This window comes from Arvicanthis niloticus, chromosome 5, assembly GCF_011762505.2.
Source record: "Arvicanthis niloticus isolate mArvNil1 chromosome 5, mArvNil1.pat.X, whole genome shotgun sequence".
In the NCBI taxonomy this organism is placed as follows: domain Eukaryota; kingdom Metazoa; phylum Chordata; class Mammalia; order Rodentia; family Muridae; genus Arvicanthis; species Arvicanthis niloticus.
This window is the reverse complement of record NC_047662.1, coordinates 87,336,444-87,354,267: the sequence shown is the minus strand read 5'-3', so window position 1 is coordinate 87,354,267 and position 17,824 is coordinate 87,336,444. Positions and strand designations below refer to the sequence as shown.

General features: G+C 44.1%; 1 protein-coding gene across 6 annotated transcripts in view; it reads left to right on the top strand.

Moving 5' to 3' along the window:
* The window catches only part of Palm2akap2 (PALM2 and AKAP2 fusion), a 422,795-nt gene that overhangs the window by 241,841 nt on the left and 163,130 nt on the right, over positions 1-17,824 (top strand). For all 6 annotated transcript variants that reach the window (XM_034502158.2, XM_076934918.1, XM_076934917.1 and 3 more), the window contains exons 5-6: positions 2,209-2,323; positions 3,342-3,363. In XM_034502158.2, coding sequence (XP_034358049.1) covers positions 2,209-2,323; positions 3,342-3,363 — 137 coding nt within the window. The remainder of the gene's footprint in view (positions 1-2,208; positions 2,324-3,341; positions 3,364-17,824) is intronic.

Below are 17,824 nucleotides of genomic sequence, written 5' to 3'. Positions count from 1 at the left end.
TCTGGAAACTGAACAGGGGCACTTAAGCTGAGACCTCAAGAATAACTTGGGAAATATAGCACATCAGAGCAAACAGAGAGCCACTGTGTAAAGTAAGCACAAACGGAATGGGGCATGGCAGTGATGGGGTGTGTGTGTGTGTGTGTGTGTGTGTGAGAGAGAGAGAGAGAGAGAGAGAGAGAGAGAGAGAGAAAGAGAGAGAGAGAGAGAGAGCAATGGGGATATGGGAGAAGGAGTCAGTAGCACAGGGAGGCTGGATACTTTGGGGTCCTGTAAGTTACATGACTCCCACTTTCACTGAGAGGAATGATAAGTGTGTCTGACTCTGTGCTCATATGAAGGACATACATTTCTTACATCCAGAGCAAAAAAAAAACCTGAAGTAAAAATCCAGTTTCCTAATCAGTTGATCTGTCCCTTGCCTCTGAGAAATTTCACTCTGAATTCTTCATTTTAAGTGGTAGTCAGTTCCCAGGAGAGCTGAGACAATGGGAGAAGAGGAGAGATCACCTAGTCAGGTTTCAGCTAGAGTAGAGCTTCCACGGTGGCCAAGGATAATGGCTAGCAGCAAAAATGGATGAGTGAATGACCAATTGGTGAATGAATGAATGGACGAATGAAGAAACTACAAGTTCAACAGGTCCAGAGTGCGGAGTCTTTTAGACAGAAGACATCCCTCTCCTCAATGACATAATCCTCAATGACCTGGCTGCAGTACAGCACTGGCCCCGTTTCCCAGAACATGCAATGTTTCCAAGCAAGGAATGTGTGAGACATTGTGGGACAAATCTACTTAGAGCTAGGACAGTGGTTGGGAGTTGGGGCAAGAGTTCACCCTCCAGCCTTACGTTCTTGTGTCAAAGCTCTGCAACAGGTGCTAAACCATACCAGGTCTTGATGGTCTCATCTCTAAAATGGGATTCCTGACTCATAGAGTCATGGAAAAGTCAACTGAAATAACTCTTGTCTACTAGTCAGGTTCTCTAGAGTAACAAAACTCATAGAATGAAAACACACACGCACACACACACACACACACACACACACAGAGAGAGAGAGAGAGAGAGAGAGAGAGAGAGAGAGAGAGAGAGAGAGAGATCATAAATGACTCTTACAGGCTGCAGTCTAGTTAATCCAACAGGGCTGGATATCTTATCAGGTCTTTCAATATATGCTAGAGTTCTGAAGAAGTAGGCTCTAATGCCAATGAAGGAGTGGATGTACAAGCAGACAAAGGGCAAAAGTTTCCTTCTTCCATGTCCTTTTATAGACTTCCAACAGAAGGTGTGTCCCAGATTTAAGGTGCATCTTCCAGACTTAAGATCCGGATCAAAGTTCCAGATCTGAAGTAGATTCACCCACCTCATACCAAGCAAAAGAGCTCTCACAGCAATTTCTGGATAGTAGCTCATTCCAAATGTAGGCGTGTTGACAACCAAGAATAGCCATCACACCATGTGAATTCTTCAAACACCGCCCAACAAAAGCTAACCATCATTCCTGTCGTTATACAAGAAAAGTACAGATGCTGAGGTTGATCCCCCAAGGAACAGCCATTAAGTATTCTTCAGTATTCAAGGAGACTCTTAGCAGTGCTGAAAGTTCTCTTCTTGAAATTATATAGAATAGTAATAGCAATCAAGAGACTATCCAGAAACTTGGTGGTAGTTGTGTCTGTCCCTTCCATTGTGTCTCTTTTTGTCAATAGAGGTCACTGAGGGAGAGACTGAAACTCCAGGGTTCTGTCTACTAGCTACTTCTCAGCAGTATATTTCCTTTGAGCAACACTGGCCTTTTGCTCTTTGCCCTATGTCCTTTCCCCTTTGCCCTTTGGCTATCCAAAGAAAAAACATGTTATTCTGAAATAGCTAGGAGAATACGAAGCTGTTTCCTTCTGATTGTATGTCCTGAGCTGTGTATACACATTCTACCTCTGAATAAGAAATACACACATCAGCAAGATAGTTGGGGTTCCAGAGCAATGGCCATGAAGGAACAGAGCCACCCCTGGGTTGTTTCCCTTTGATCAATGTCTTCCTGGCAACAAAGTTGGATGCACAGGATAGTCTGTAATGGAAAACCTTTGGCCTGGTTTCTCAGTGAAGTGAACAATGAAAGTTACAGGTCGCCAGCAGGAAGGTAGCTGCTCCCTTGCCAATGGATAGCAGGACAATAAAGCATCTTGTGCTCTGTTTGTGTGTCTTCCAGGCTGGAGCAGGAAATACAAGCGCTCGAAAGTGAAGAGTCCCAGATATCCGCCAAAGAGCAGATCATCCTCGAGAAACTGAAGGAGACAGAGAAATCCTTCAAGGACTTGCAGAAGGTGAAGGAAAAAAAAAAAAGCAGAGTTTCTCTAATCCAAATAAGGGGCAGTCCCCTAGGAAAGGGCTCTCAATCTTCCTAATACGGAGACCCTTTAATATAGCTCCTCACATTGTCGTGACTCCAACCATAAAATTATTTCGTTGCTTCATCATAACTGTAATTTTGGTACTGTTATGGTCATAAATAAATATCTGATATGCAAGATATCTGATATGCGACCCCCAAAGAAGTTGTAACCCACAGGTTGAGGACCACTAGGCTAGATGGTACCAGAGAAGGTTGAGCCATACACTCTGAAAAGAGGACAGAGGTGCCAGGAACTGGCGCTGTTCCTGCAGCAGAGTGGTCTGTCTTCATTAGGAGGCGTGGGGACAAGTCTGTTAAATTAATCTCATTTATATGCTGCTGTCCACACCCCATAGTTCCCCAATGTCTGAAGAGTCTTCAAGTTATGCATTAGAATGGTAAGATCAGTTCCTAATAAGCAGATTAGAGACCTAATGTGGCTTTAATTAGATTTTGCCTTTCAAGTCTTTCCTTTATGAAAGGACTAGAAGGCAACACTGTAGCAAATGGGCAGAACTCCCAAAATACAGGGTGTAAATGCATGGGAATCCTCCTACGTAAAAATAAATGGCTCTGTGTGGTAACATCCAGAGGGGCCTTGAGGCTCTGAATTTCTCAGGACCACATTCTCAGTGATTAAAAAACAAAGAAACAAATGGAACACCCCCAAAACCCCAAACCTGTATAAAATGAAATCCAAGATGGAATCCTTCTAATAGTACACTTTCATCACGACTCAGAAGAGTTGCTGGGTGATTGAAATTATCTCTTAGTAAGTTGATTGACATTCCATGTAAATTGAGAATATCAAATCCTTCATTGATCCCAGGAGAAAAGTAAGCTTGGGTCTTGCCTGCTGCTGGCCAAGTTCTGGGTCTGTATTTTAGGGGCTGGGAGTGGGACACGCCACACACGCACAGTGACACTCTGCCCTGCTTTTGTCTCCACAGAGTTTCTCCACTGCTGATGGAGGTAAGTGCACCATGCCCTGGCTGAACTCCGATGCTTTTCTCCTGGTCCGCTGAGTGGTTCTCATTCATACAGCCTCACCAGGAGACAGATGTGAAGGGAGACTTCCTAAGGGCATCTCAGGCAAGGGGCAGCAACCTAGCTGGCAGCACCTTAAGAGGTCACATTGCCATCTTTTCTGCCTCTGCCTTTTGACTTGATGCTCATATTAGCACATTGACCAGCTCCCGGTCCCATGGCCTCAAGCACTTGCTATCTGGACTTTTCTTGAAAGAGGTTGGCAAAAGAACACACTGGAGTCAGAACTAAGTCCCTTGCAGGAATCAACCCGTCACCCCCAGTAACTAAGTCACATCAGAGGTGATTTGCTATTTAGGAAAACTTCTGAGGTCTCTGGAGCTTTCTTTGCTCTCCTTCCCTCCATCCTTCCAGAACTATTCTAGAACTGTTTAGCCTTCCAAGGAAACTGGGCTAGAAATAATTTCCCTCCCTGCTGTGACATCTGACTCTGAGCCCTGGAAAGTGGGAGTAAGACTCTAGTCCCCATAATCCCAGCCAGACAGGAAGAGACAGGTCCTTCTCCTGTCCCCTCCTTTGCCTCTCTGGGCTGTGGGGATGAACACTTGGGACTATGTTTCTGTGCTTCACTTCGTCCCCTGACCTCAGCTACGAACACAAGGTTGTTATTTTTAATCTTGGTCTTAATAGATGGGCTTTGAAATGCAAGGACACATGGGAGTATCAGCTGCTACCCGCTTCTCTTGTGGCTCTCACACAGTCAGCCTCCAGCTCAGGAAGAGAATCAGAGGCCAGAAGAGTTGGCATCAGAACATTTCCAGCTGTCATTCAGAAAAAAAAAGGGGGTGGGGAGATAGTTTTAAAAATATGATGACATGTAATACATTTCTTCTGGCTCGACCACAGACCAGACATTTGTATGTAGGACAGTTCTGACTGGCACAAAAGATAGGCAAAATAAAACAACAGAGAAGGTATCATGATTCTTTCCCCCAGCAAGTAAAAGACCTGGATTTGAGCTCCCCTGTAGGTGATCTTTGAGGAGACATAAAGGAGACCTTCTGTTCTCAGAGCCGGTAGCAGCATCTCTGGGAGAAAAGAACCAAGCACATTTCTAGGAGGGGAGCCCAGCTCCTCTAGGATGTGACTCAGTTGGGGCTCTTCTGTGCTTTGAAAGTGGGGGACAGATGAAGGGGTGGCCTTGGGAACATGGGAGCGATGCATAGAGAGAAGCAGAGTTTAGAGGAGGTGGCGTCGCTGCCAGGCTGGCCTGGGGCTGGGCTGCAGACCCTAGACCCGCAGACCAGCAGATACTTGCACCTGCAGAAGGCTTGTTGTGCCTTCATTCTGTGCCCCTCCCCACCCTCCTCTAACCAGGACCTTCCTTGGAATTTTCTCTTATAGTTAGGAAAGGGAAGGAATCTGCATGTCCTGGCCCCGAGAGGGCTGTGACTGCCATGGATGCCTGTGTTCACTACTCAATAAGCCAACATGGAGGCATATTGCCAATTGTTACCACAGTCTCTCTCACTTGCACCTCTATTCATTTCCCCTGTAGCCTTCCTGCTGTATTCTCGGAACCCTCCAAGTGTTCACAGAGGTAGGAGGAATGCTGACAAAACAAATTGGAAGCCTAGAGCTGGGTGAACACAGGTTTAGGAGAATATGATTTGGGGGATCCTCAGAAGGGATTGCTGTGGTCTTACCTGCCCATTCCACATTGTGATTCCTAACCTCTGAGGTTCTTACTAAGCCTGGATGACTTCTCCGTCAGTTGCACTTACTAGCCAAGAAAGGAATTTGAAGAAAGGCTAATAAGAATATGATCAATATCTAGGTCATTTCATGGTCTGAGATAAAACTTTCAATGTGTCCCACTTGGGGGACTTTGAAGCCCGATTTTGTTTCAAAGATCCTAAGTTGGTGAGACACTCTTAGAATCAATCAACTCTTGTTATTAAGGCTGAGCAAGAAATTATTCTAAAATGATACTGAAAGAAAAACCTTAGTTTCAGAGACATGCTGATTACAGAACTGAGTTCTAGCTTGGACTACATTAACTGTGTGGATGCTGTACAGTCAACCACAGGATCCTGTACCTATGAGTGCTGAGGAGGAAGAAAAGGAGGAGGAGGAGGATGGTGAGTGTGATTTTGTGAGTGAGTGTGTGTGTGTGTGTGTGTATTTGCAGACTCACACAGTGGCCCTTCTTTGGGTACCCTCTGATTATGACCTCACACATATTAGAAGAAGTGGTGATATTGCTGAGTCTTTGATAGTTTTTCATGACAATACCCTGGTCATCAGAAACAGTTCATTTCACTCTTGATTGCAATTTCCTGATAATGCCACAATGTGCCCCTCCTTTCTTTAAATAACATTGTTACCTACCTGTGCCTTCAGCCTGCGTATGTGCTGTTCTTATGGTGTTTTGTCTGAGTATAAATTGCATATGGTACTTGCTTTAGTTTCATTTATGTTGCTGTGATAAAATACTCAAATCCCCTCCCCCATTAACTTAGGGGAAGATGACTTTATGTTAACTCACAATCTCAGGTTACGGTCTGTTATAGTAGGGATGTCAAAGCAACAGGAGTTTAAAACACCCACAGTCAAGAGCAGAGCAAAATGAATGCATACCTGCTTATTTGATCTCAGCTGCCTCTCTTCATTTACACTGTCCAAGATTCCCTAACTAGGAGATGATACCACCCATAGTGGGCAGTTCTTCCCATATCGATTAACATAAGACAATCTCTCAAGGGGCTGGAGAGATTGATTGTTTAGCATTTAAGACTACTTGTTGCACCTGGCAGTAGTGATGGCGCACACCTTTAATCCTAGCACTCAGGGGGCAGAGTCAGGCTGAGCTCTGAGTTCAAAGCCAACCTGGTTTATAGAGTGAGTTTCAGGACAGCAAAGGCTACACAGAGAAACCCTGTCCCAAAAAGAGAGAGGAGGAGCAGGTGAAGAGGAGGAGGAAAGAAAGAAGAGAAAAGAAAAGAAAGAGGGAAGAAAAGAGTACTTGTTGCTCTTGCCAAGGACCTGGGTTCAATTCCCAACACCCCACAATGGACCCTCCAGTTCCAGGAGATCCAATATCCTCTTCTGAATTCTGAGGGCATATATATATATATATATATATATATATATATATATATATATATATATATATATATAATCACATAATTCATGCAGGCAAAACACTCATACACCTAAAATAAAATAAACCTAAAAAAGAGACAATTACAGCAATTCCCTACAGATATGCCTGCAGCCAACCTGACCTAGAAAAACCTCTCACTGATTCTGTCTTCCCAGCTGATTCTAGATTTCATCACGTTGACACTTAAAAGTAGCCAGCACAGCATGGATCTCCTGCTATCGTTGTTCTAAAATAAAGCCTTGCCCAGAAGAAGCAAAGGAACATGTGTGTCCTGGGCCTCTTCCAGTCTTGCTATCAGATACTTATCTTAGATTCCTGTCCTATCCCAGTCTGTGGCATCCTGAGGCCACACCAAAACCTCCATCCGGTGATCAGGAAATCTCAATGTTTGGTTACTTACTACGTTACATTTTAAGGAGAGTTCTCACCAGAGCTAGCCCACTAGCTGTAGCTATGTCTGTTCTTCATAACTATTGCAATGTTTTAGCTGTGCAAAGATACACTCTGAATTTCTGCCCCATGGGTGATGTTCTTTATCCTCTCTGACAGCAGAGAGAATGCTGAGAAACCCCCTGGCTTTGACAGGAAGAGGACAGCTTAGTGACTGAGGCCAGCCAAAGGCCATTTGTTATACTGTGTGCTGAGCTTTCAAGGTCTCCTTGGATGTGTGACAAATAAGGTTTAGTGCTTTTTTTGTTTGTTTGTTTGTTTTTAAGACAGTTTCTCTATGTAGTCCTGACCACCCTGGAACTTGTTATATAGACCAGGCTGGCCTCAAATTCACCTAGATCTCCATGCTTCTGCCTCTGGAGCTCTGGGGTCAAAGGTGGTGTGCACCACCACACCCCACCTAAGGTTTGTAATTAGTGATGCATTCAGGGGGTTACCCTGGTCCCCCTCTGATGAGCCATGCCATTGTCTCCTAGAAGTCACACAGGCCCAGCACTCCAAGAGTTGTAGTCAGCGGGCTTGTATCTGGTGCACATTAGACATTACATCATCCATTCACATCTGACCAGGAGGAGCCTCCTGGAGTAGGGTAAGACAGAAGCTTGAGCTACTTCCTCTTTAGAGGCACAATCTCATGTCTGTAAGTGGCTTTTGCTTCCAGCTGCTGAAATGCTCACCCCAGCAAGCCAATATTTAACATGGAATGTACTAGACACACATGTGACCAGTATCTGAGGTCTTACTTGGTCTTAATGGCTTGAACCTCTATCTCTCATTTGAATTCGAGAAGCCATGCTTGCTGAGGTCCCATTTCAGAGATGTCTAAAACTCTTCAGTGAAATGCAAAAGGTCTCCCAAGTCTGGTCTTGTCATCTTCCTTCTCCTCATTCACCATAGTCCCAGAGAGCTGCTTCATCTTTTCATGAGCCACTGTAATCAAAACATTCCCAGCCCCTGAAGATGGGCTTTATCCCACGCTGCTGTTGCTGGCCCTGCCTTGTGCTTGCTTGGGATATACATCCTTCCACACACACCCCCACAGTAGAAGCAGAGTAACAGCTGCCAGCTGAGTTCATAAGTAATAGAAGTTTAAGGTTAGAGAAGAATATTCAACATTTATATGGCTATTCAGCCCTTGGTTCAAATCCAGACCCATCTTTAGGGACTCATCTTCAGGATGTTTTACAACCTTCTCCTAGCTGGATTTCTTCCCTGTAGTGAAAGGATATTCAGATTTGCCTTTCCTGCCTGGGATCCAAGCTCCAGTGTATGTGAAGCTGGAGAGAGAAAGAAAACATGACCTTTACAGTCTAAGGTCTTCCCACCTTGTCCTTGTGTCTTGTTCCTCCTTTGGTTTGGTTTGAGAGATTGTTTGAGACAGTCTTAGACTGTAGCCCTGGCTGGACTGAAATTCTATGTGCAGTGGGCTGGCCTCAGACTTATGGCAATCCTCCTGCCTCTGCCTCCTGAATACTGAGATTACAGGCATGCACTACCATATCTGCCTGGGGTTTCATTATTGCCCTTCTTGGGGTTTTTTGTTTGTTTGTTTGTTTTTTGTTTGTTTGTTTGTTTGTTTTTGTATTACTCTGTAGTCTGGGCTGGCCTGGAACTCAGTATATAGCCCAGGCTGGCTCAACCTTCTGGCAGTGCTCTGTCTTAGTCTCCCAAAAGCTGGGGTTACAGGTGTGAGAGTCTTTATCTGTATCATGTCCTGTTTTTTTGTTCCATGTGGTTGATATGGAAAAATCCATTGTCTTAGAAAAATTCCACCTTTGCCCTAAGAACATGATGGTCCAATATCAGCACATCCTGCACTCTTCAGACCCATAGGTGAGTCGGCACATAGCCTGGTTGCCATAGAGTAGAACTGACCCTAGTCCAGTGTCTGTTTATAATAAGTCTTTCCAGTGTGAAGACTAAAAGGGCTAGGAAACAAGAAAAGGATCTCCCAGAACTAAAGTAACGTAACTATAAATAGGGAGCTGAAGAGCTGGTTTAGCTAGCAAGAGCACAAGCTCTGCAATCTTCAGATCCCATCCCAAACATAACCAGGCACCCCTGTAATCCAGCTCCAAGGGCTGATAGGAACAGAAAGATTGCTAGGGTTTGCTAGCTTCCAGCCTAGCCAAGAAAATGCAAGCCCCTGGATCCATGGAAAGACCTTCCCTCGGAGGAATCAATGGAGGGAAATAGAGGGGGACACCAGACAACCTCTTCTGGCCTTTGTGGGTGCATTCATGTATACACACACGTTTACACTTAAGACACACATGTAGGTTTTTTTTCAGTTAGAATAGGTATGACATATGAAATAGGCACAAGACTGATAGAGACCAAAAGTGGGAGGAGCTGAGGCTACCATTCAGGATCCTAAGGGAACTGTAGGCAGTGAGCCACAGACAGAATGTAAGGGAAGCTTCTGATAAGCAGCAGTGCAGATTCTGATAGGGGCATGTTGAGCCTGGGGTGATGGTGGGATCTTCAGTGCGAAGACATAGGGAGTAGTTATATGCAACTCCTGATAAGTGATTGTTGTTCCAGGGTCCTTAACCACAGTGCAGGAAAAGACAAAGCATCATACAGAGCCCAGCTTTAGCATCATAGAACCTGGCTTTAGTATCGGACAGAGCCAGGCTTTCTGGCATCTCCCTTCCATGCTTTCCTGCTGTATTGGACTTGTCTAGCGTACACAAGGCCCTGGATTCAGCAGCAGCATTACAGGGAGAACAAAGAGTACCTTAGTGTGGTAAGAAGAGAAGGGGAGCACTCTGTTCCACGCACATTTCAGTGTGGTGTACCATGGTTGGTCACTCGTACTTAATTCATGATGACTCTAAATGGCCCTCCTTGGCTTCGTTACACCTTTGGGACATATTGCCCTAGACTCTGGGTCTTCCTGATAACTATTCTCACATACACAGTCCTGAGGTTTGAGCCCTCCAGCCAGGATTGCTCCTGCCTCAGCTGCTCTGCTGCTTTCCAGCCACCAGGCAAACATCCGGCATCGTTGACGCTGATCCTCTTGTCCAGCGACTGCCTGCGGGCCATTATGTAGGGCAGGGAAGCTGCTGTCTGGGCGGAGAACCCACTGGGCCTCCCAACACTGCGTCTGTTGTATTCCCTGTTCTCTACTATACCAGAGGCAGTAAGTTACGTTTCCTCTCAGCTCTTGACTTGCCAATCTGCTCACCCACAACGGATTCATCACCCAAGTGGGAAAGGGCCAGCAGAGCGGCTGGTAAGTTCAGGGACCTTTGTGCTTTGACAATAGGGCTGTCTGTGGGCTTGTGCTTCTCTGAGCTTTGTTTGTGAGATGGGTGTCCCTATGTCCTCACACAGGGAGGCTCATCCTTAGCCCAGTTTAAGATGTGGTACAGACAGTGGCCACACAGGGCAGGCTCAAGCCTATAGGTAACAGGGCTAGCAAGAGGAGGTCATAAAGAAGTCATAGGGCATTGTCCCTCCAGCTTTGGTGGGAAGGGGACATCTTTTTCCAGTATCTGTGGCCACTGTATCTATCTCTGTTTTAAGGTGAATCTGCGATGTATCTCCGGGTTTTTTTTTTATTTTCCTCACTGATGTCGAGCATCCTGAAGGGGCTGGGTCGAGGGTTGGACTTGAGGCTGGGTGGGAAAGGTTTTTTTCAAAGATTATTAATCTATTGCAAGAATCTTTTGGGAATCAAGCTCTTTCCATAGTATGAATACATACCCCTAAGGCTTCACTTTTCTTGAGTTCTTAGTTCTTGGGGGATATATATTTGGAGTGAAAGCAAAAATTTAAAGAATATGTGCTTCTTCTTAATGATTTGGACAGGGGTACATTGTACAGACTCTGTATTTGTGAGTGTAGAAAATGAAGAGCCACGCTCAGAAATGTGCCCCAGAGATCGGAACACGAGGACATAAGAAATAACTCTCCCCTCTGACCCATTCGCTCTACTTAATGAGCTGGGTTGGGGAACGGGGTGCATGAAAGAATGACTTGCCCCGAGTTGCAACTAGTACAGGTCAATTCAAATCTGAACATTGGGTTTTGATTTATACATGCTAGATAAATTCGTGTGTAAAATAAGTCTCATACTGGCACACTTAAGAAAACAAAATAAGCGTGGGCTTTTAAAGCAGAGTAATCCTTGTATAGGTCAACCTGAGTATTTTTTGAAGCAAAATGTCCCTCCTTATTTGAATATAAGAAAACATAAAACACCAGCCATTGACATAAGTGGCATGTGCACTAACTGAATTTCAATGTCTAAAAGACAACTCTTCAACACTTCCTTACATAACACTTTTACAAGAGTTCTAAAGCCTGGTGGGGTTGTGACATCTGGCCACACCCAGAATAGGTTCTGCATCCTTGGAGATCTAGAGGAGGCGCCGGTGAGTTGGAGCCTGAAGGTTGCATCTATTCTTTGAAAGGCTCACTAACAGCCATGCTGGGGACTCTTTTGAGTGCCCCAGGGTGCATATTTAAGGTCAACTGGGGTAACATGTTGAAAAGTCGTATGTCTTCCTACATGTTACTAACAAACTTGGTGCTGATGGATCCTGGCAATTTGCGTCAAGAAGCCTTTCAGTTTTTTTTTTTTTTTTTTTCCTCAAAGGTCATGAAGTATGATCCCAATAAAAGGCCAGTCAGCAACTAGATGTATGAACTCATGTCAAAAGGTAGTAATAGAGACTGAGTGTTGTGGCAGATACCCTTAATCCCAGCACTCTTTAGGCAAAAGCATCCTGTGGTTTTGAGAGCAGCCTGGTCTACATAGTGAGTTCTAGGACAGCCAGGACTATGGAGAGAGACATTGTCTCAAAGAGAAATTGAGAGAGAGAGTGAGCAGGAGAGACAGAAGGAGGGAAGCAGGGAGAGAGGGAAGAAGAGAAGGAGGGAGGAACGGATTGGGACAACATTGATAGCCCAGCAATGTAAAGTGTAAAGTTCAGTGGTAAGGCACCCATGCAATTGAAGCCGCAAGTAAGAATATACCTCCTCTTACAACCTGGCACCCTTCTAGTTTGAGGAGACCATGAATGCGCGATGACCCAGATAGAAAGTGTGTTTTCAGAAGTATACTGTGATCAGAGCCTTTTAGAAAATAAATTTGCATACCACTTATTAGCTAAGAACAGGTTTGCATTTAAGTGCAGCTATTGGCTATCTAGCATCATGTGGTCAGCTGTTTTGCCGGGCTGTCTCTGGAATGGAGTGTTTACATCTGTCGGCAGGGTTACTGCAGAGGGTGCAGCATGCCTACTGGCAGCACACGCTAGGGTATAATCCACCTTGCTCTAGAAATGTCCTTTCGGAAATGTGTACAACCTCAGGCCATTTGAATGTCTCTACTACTGAGTATTGTTCCCCACAACATGATGGTTTAGAGTTGGAAGGTGTGGGATTCTGTCTAAATAAAATGTGTTTGGAATTCTGAAGCCCTGTTTCAGCCCCTCCGAAATAGAATCCCAAGCCACCGTCATATCCCTTGCGGAGCAGAGTGTAACCTCAGCTCAAGTGATCTATTCCCTCTCCCTCTGGTTCTATTAGAACACTTCCCCTGATGGGACTATCATTTTTCTACCTCATCTTCCACTTTGTGGTCCTGATTCTGTCCTGGAGCCGTGTTAGGACACCTCACAGTCTCTTGGTTGTTTTTGACAAAACTCTCCACACCCTCTCCTCTCCCTGCCCTCACCTGTCTCCAGTCTTTTCAAAGTACAATGCTCAGAGCCCTCCAGGATACTCTGGGGTAGACCAAGATTCTCTCTCAAAACACCACAGCTGTGGTGTCAGTCACCCCTGCCATTCAGAGTCCCTATCCGAAGTGAAGCCTCAGGACTATTCTTCTGGGTGGCCCTACTCAGCATCTCGGTCAATTCTATCACAGGCAATGTGTCTGAATGCTTTCAGCTAAACATGTAGTCTCAATTGCTTCCATGCATTTCACATGGGCAAACCCTCAAAATGCCTTCGTTTAGGTGGGTGCACATGTGTGTGCAGATGTGTACAGAGGCCAGAAATTGAAGTCATGTGTCTTCTTCAATAATTTTCTGTCTTATTCTTTGACACAGGTTTCCCCAAACCTGTAGTAATTGATTCGGCTGGACAGGCTGACCAACAAACAGCAGAGATCCTTCTGTCTCAGCACTGGGATTAAAGGCACACACTTCCACACCCCACTTTTTATAGTAATACTGGGGATCTAGACTTAGGTTCTCATGCTACATAACACTGAGCCATGTCCCCAGCCCCCACTCTACATGTATATTTCCTACTCTCAAAAGAGAACAGTGAGGAGCTATCTATCCTTATGGCCTTTGCCAATCTGACATGACCATTAACATTTCCTCTTGGCAAGTCATCACTCCTGCATGTTGGGGATTTTCCAGAGTCACAGCAGGAAGGAGGGAAGGGAATGTGGTCATGATTTGACAACTAGGACTCTAGTGTTCTTTCCCATTTCCAACTAAGAACTTGTGTTTACATGTTGTGTTTCTGTATCAGATTTTAATCTAGGGTCTAACCATTTGAAAGCAGAAAACTCTACTCTATCGTTAGGGTCTTTATAGGTCGGGATTACAGTACCTCATAATCTTTTCTTCTTCAGTTCATTTCTGCCTCAACTATGAAAAAGCAGGCATTAGTTTTCATTGTTTTATTGGTAAGAATGTTACAGGTTGAAACCAAAGCCAGGGCAGTGAGGTTACATACACCGTTAGAGATCTCTCAGTTCTTGGCAACCTTAAATCAGCACCTATGGGCATGACCAGTCATCAAGATCTGATGACCGTCTCAACACCCAGAGTTCCTATGTCCAGCCTTTCCACAGAGACACAACATCTTTGCAATCTCGATGTACTTTATGTCCAACATTTGATAAGCCTTCTAGGGACTTTAACCAAAACAAAAATGAGATCCCACTGTATAGTTTCAGCATGATGGCTCCATACAGCACTTGGTGGCCTCTGCCCTTTGACAACTGTGTTTAGAGTTAATTTAGTCTCTCCTTTTTAAAAGTCAAAATGTTGAGTGCCAGCCTCCAGCGTCTATAAAGCTTAGGATTCTTGAGGTAACATGACTGGGGAAGGGAACCGAGGATCTGTGTTCAAAGCCCAGAGCAGCCATAGCTCAGGCTCAGGATAAGTTTCCTGACTTGACTCACTGGGACTTTGTGTCTCCTCTATAATGTGCTTCTTTTAACTGTTCGTCCTGGCTTGCTTTTATTAACCAAAAAAGAGCGAAGCCAGAGATAAGAAACTAGCTTTGTCTCTGATACCCAGCAATAGCACTCAGTTGTTAACGTTATTTATTCATTTATTCATTTATGGGTGTTTAAGTTACTTTAATTGATACAGAATAATTGTATTTACTGGATACACAGTGATAATTCAGGACAGGTATGAAATATGCAAGAAATCAAGAATATCAATATTTTCATCCTTTTATAAACATTGACCTTTTTTCATGTTGGGAACCTATGATAAATTGTTGTAAACTGTCATTTACTTTATGTTTATTCTAGTAACTATTTATGTGGAACTATTAAGTTATAAAATTCTACTATGCTGTAGAATACTAAGGTCTCTTGGGAAAACAATTGAGTCAAAAAAAAAAAATTTTTCATTCCTGGTTTTTGAAAGTAAGAAATTTACCTTTGAGATGAGAGGGAAAACCCATTCTAAATTAACTCCCTTGTTTTTATTGTTGATAGTGTAATGGCCAATCTTACATGAACAACCTCAAGAGAAGGTGTAAATACATGTGTGTATCCATAACCATATGCCCACAAGCATATGTTGGTGTGTTTGCTCACCTTTGTATAACTTGCCTGTAAGAAGTTACAGTGCTGGCTACTGGGGGTACTTCAGGCAGGACCTCAATAACCTCCTTTGTGAGTGACTATAATAATGTGCCTAAGACTGCTGTCCTGTGCACACCACACATCACTGTCTCGTGAGCCACCTGGGCTGCACCAACACTGTGTAAATGACGAATGATGAGGCCCAAAGATAGGTATGATCAGGACACACGTTCAGATCCACTGTCTTTCTGCCTCTTCAGACGCCTCCCATAAAACTGATGAATGACAACAAGGCATGTGATTCTGCTATGTGCATGTGGCCCTCGGCCATTCTTCCCTCTTCTGTGACCTCTGTGAGGCAAAAGACCTGAGCTGGGAGTTCAAGCCTGAGTCAAGGGTTTGCACCATGATGGAATTTTCCAGCCCCTTGGGACACAGTCATGTCTGTGTGCTTGGGCTGATTCAGACGCCAGGTCCTGCTCCTCGCTTCTTTTCTTACCTGCATCAGGAGCCCTTGCTCTCTCTGCTGTAGGCAGCTTACACCTTCACAGTTGCTTTCTGTTTGCCAGAGGTAAAGGGAGGCCCAGGAATGAGTCTGAACAGAACTAAGCATTGTCTGCTGCTCAGACCCGTCTCTCTAGGCTCCCCAAAGCCCTTGGCCATCACAAAAGTTTCTGTCATTTGGGTATAGGGGATTAGAGGGAAGGCTCTAAATCAAACCGGAAAATAGCCATTCATTTGTATTCCTTTAAAGAATCAAGTCATATTGGCTCGTATTCATAGACACACTTCCCAGTTGTCTTGTTGAATTAGTGGAAAACATAAAACAGTTTTATGTGCTCCATTCCTACTGATGTCAATGTACAAAGTTTGGAAATCAACAATTGAATATATTGTTCACTAAACGTGTACTTCCAGACGCTAAGCGGCCTCTCAGTGAAACTTTCATTAAACTGTCTTGAATCTCCTGTTCCCACCCACCCTTTCCTGGAAGTCGTGGAAAGTTTTTCTTCAGATCCTTCTCCTCATGTGCACAGGGCTCTCGGCCAGTCCTTGTGAGGCTTATGGCCAAGAAAGCACCTTCTTCATTTTCCCCATTTGAGTCTCACCTCTGAATAGACTTCCGAAACCTTTCATATGGGGAGGCTTAAGGAATGTCAGGCCAACTGGAAGTCCTTCTGTGGCTACAGACGAAGGCATGCTAGAAGGGAGAGGCATCGATATAAATTTCTTGGCACAAGATGCTTTAAATTTGTATATGTTGAAAACAAAATGCTCTGAGGCTTAGTGGCACAAGCCTGTAACCCCAAAGCTGGGGAGGCTCAGGCAAAATGATCGAGAGTTCAAGGCTAGCCTCGGCAACTGAATGAGACCATGTCTCAAAAGTAAAAAGATGTCAAGGAGCCAAGTGTGGTAGTGCCCACCTGTCACCCCAGCACTTGGGAGGTACAGGCAGGAGGTTCAGGGGTTCAAGGTCATTCTGGACTACATAGTGAGTCTGAGGCCAGCCTAGACTATATGAAACTGTGCCTCAAGCGGGGCGGGGCACAGATGTTGCCAAATAGTAGAACGTTTGTCTGGGGTGCAGAAAGAGGTAGTTCAATCTTGAGTGCTCTAGGACAATTGCTTCTTTAGCAAACAAACCAACTAAACCAAACAAAACTCAAAGTTGCCCAGTGTGATGTCACATACCCATAATTCCATGAAGCTGAGGAGAAGGATGGGCAAGTTTGAGGTAAGTAGTCTACATAGCAAGACCTTATCTCAGAAAAAAGTTGTTTGGGCTGGATCTGTAGCCCAGTGACAGGGCACCTGCTAAGCATGCATAAGGCCTTGCTTCAACCCTAATGCTGCTGACAGAAAGTTGGAAACCAAAACTGAAGTGATCGTATCCTACTGGTTCATCTCTACCCTACCAGCATAGAAATAGTTTGTTCTGTGCTTTGTACCGATGGCAGGTTAATATATCGTTTTGTTTACATGTTGATGGAAGTTCGAGAGACAATTCAATATTCTACCTACCACTGTTAATCATTATGTTAATAGCAAAAAGATATAATATTTCAATTCAAAACTGAATTTTTAATTAAGCTGTAATATTTACAAAAACAAGCATTAGGGTCCTTGTAAAATTGTAAATATCCATTATATTTTTCTGATCATATGCTATACAGAAAATCACTGAGATAAAGATCTTTTTTATATCACAGTCCTTGTATGTGAACCCATGTACCTCCATGACAAATATTGATTGACCTCCCATGATGTCATTTGAAAATTCATCTTTATGCCAAGCAACTAAAAGGTTCAAAATGTATGTTATGAAAACCAGGCATTGGGTTTTCTTCTGGATCATTTTAGCTCAGCTGTCAACCATGAACAGATTGTATCTTATGCAAACAACTGCAACAATGTTTTTACTGATTCCTAAAACTGTTACAAACATCGCTGCGTGCATGAAAGTTTCTTTGCTATCCTATTATACAAAGTATTGGTGACTGGTGAAGATCACTTAGTCATATTTGTTTGACAAATGTGTATATCAGGTACCTTTCGGAAAAGGTTCTGGGGTAGGTGCTAGCAATGGCAGATCACACGAAGATGGTAGGCAAAAATTTTTTTAAAATCCTATGAATCTGATAAATCATTACTACAAATACTAGTGTTGGTGCTCGCTATAGTCTCAGCACTTGGGAAGACTTGGAGTTCAAAACCAAGACCATACAAACACTTGGGGATAGAGATTGTTCAGTGACCTCGAAGAAGTGTAGAAAGTGTTCAATGAGTCTTAAGAAGAGAGGGGTGGCTTAGAGATGGGAGGTTCAGAGAAAGCACTGGGAAGAGGGACAGTTGATCTTGACATTGATGACTCTGTCACATTTGGATGTGTAGAAAGTGCAAAGGATGTTGCAGGCAACAGTCTTAACATCAGAAACTGCTTAGATATGGCTTGGAGTGATTTGTTTGTATGTGAGGGGAGGGAGAGATAGGATTTAGCAGCTGAAAGGCAACCAGGAACTTCTTAACAAGTT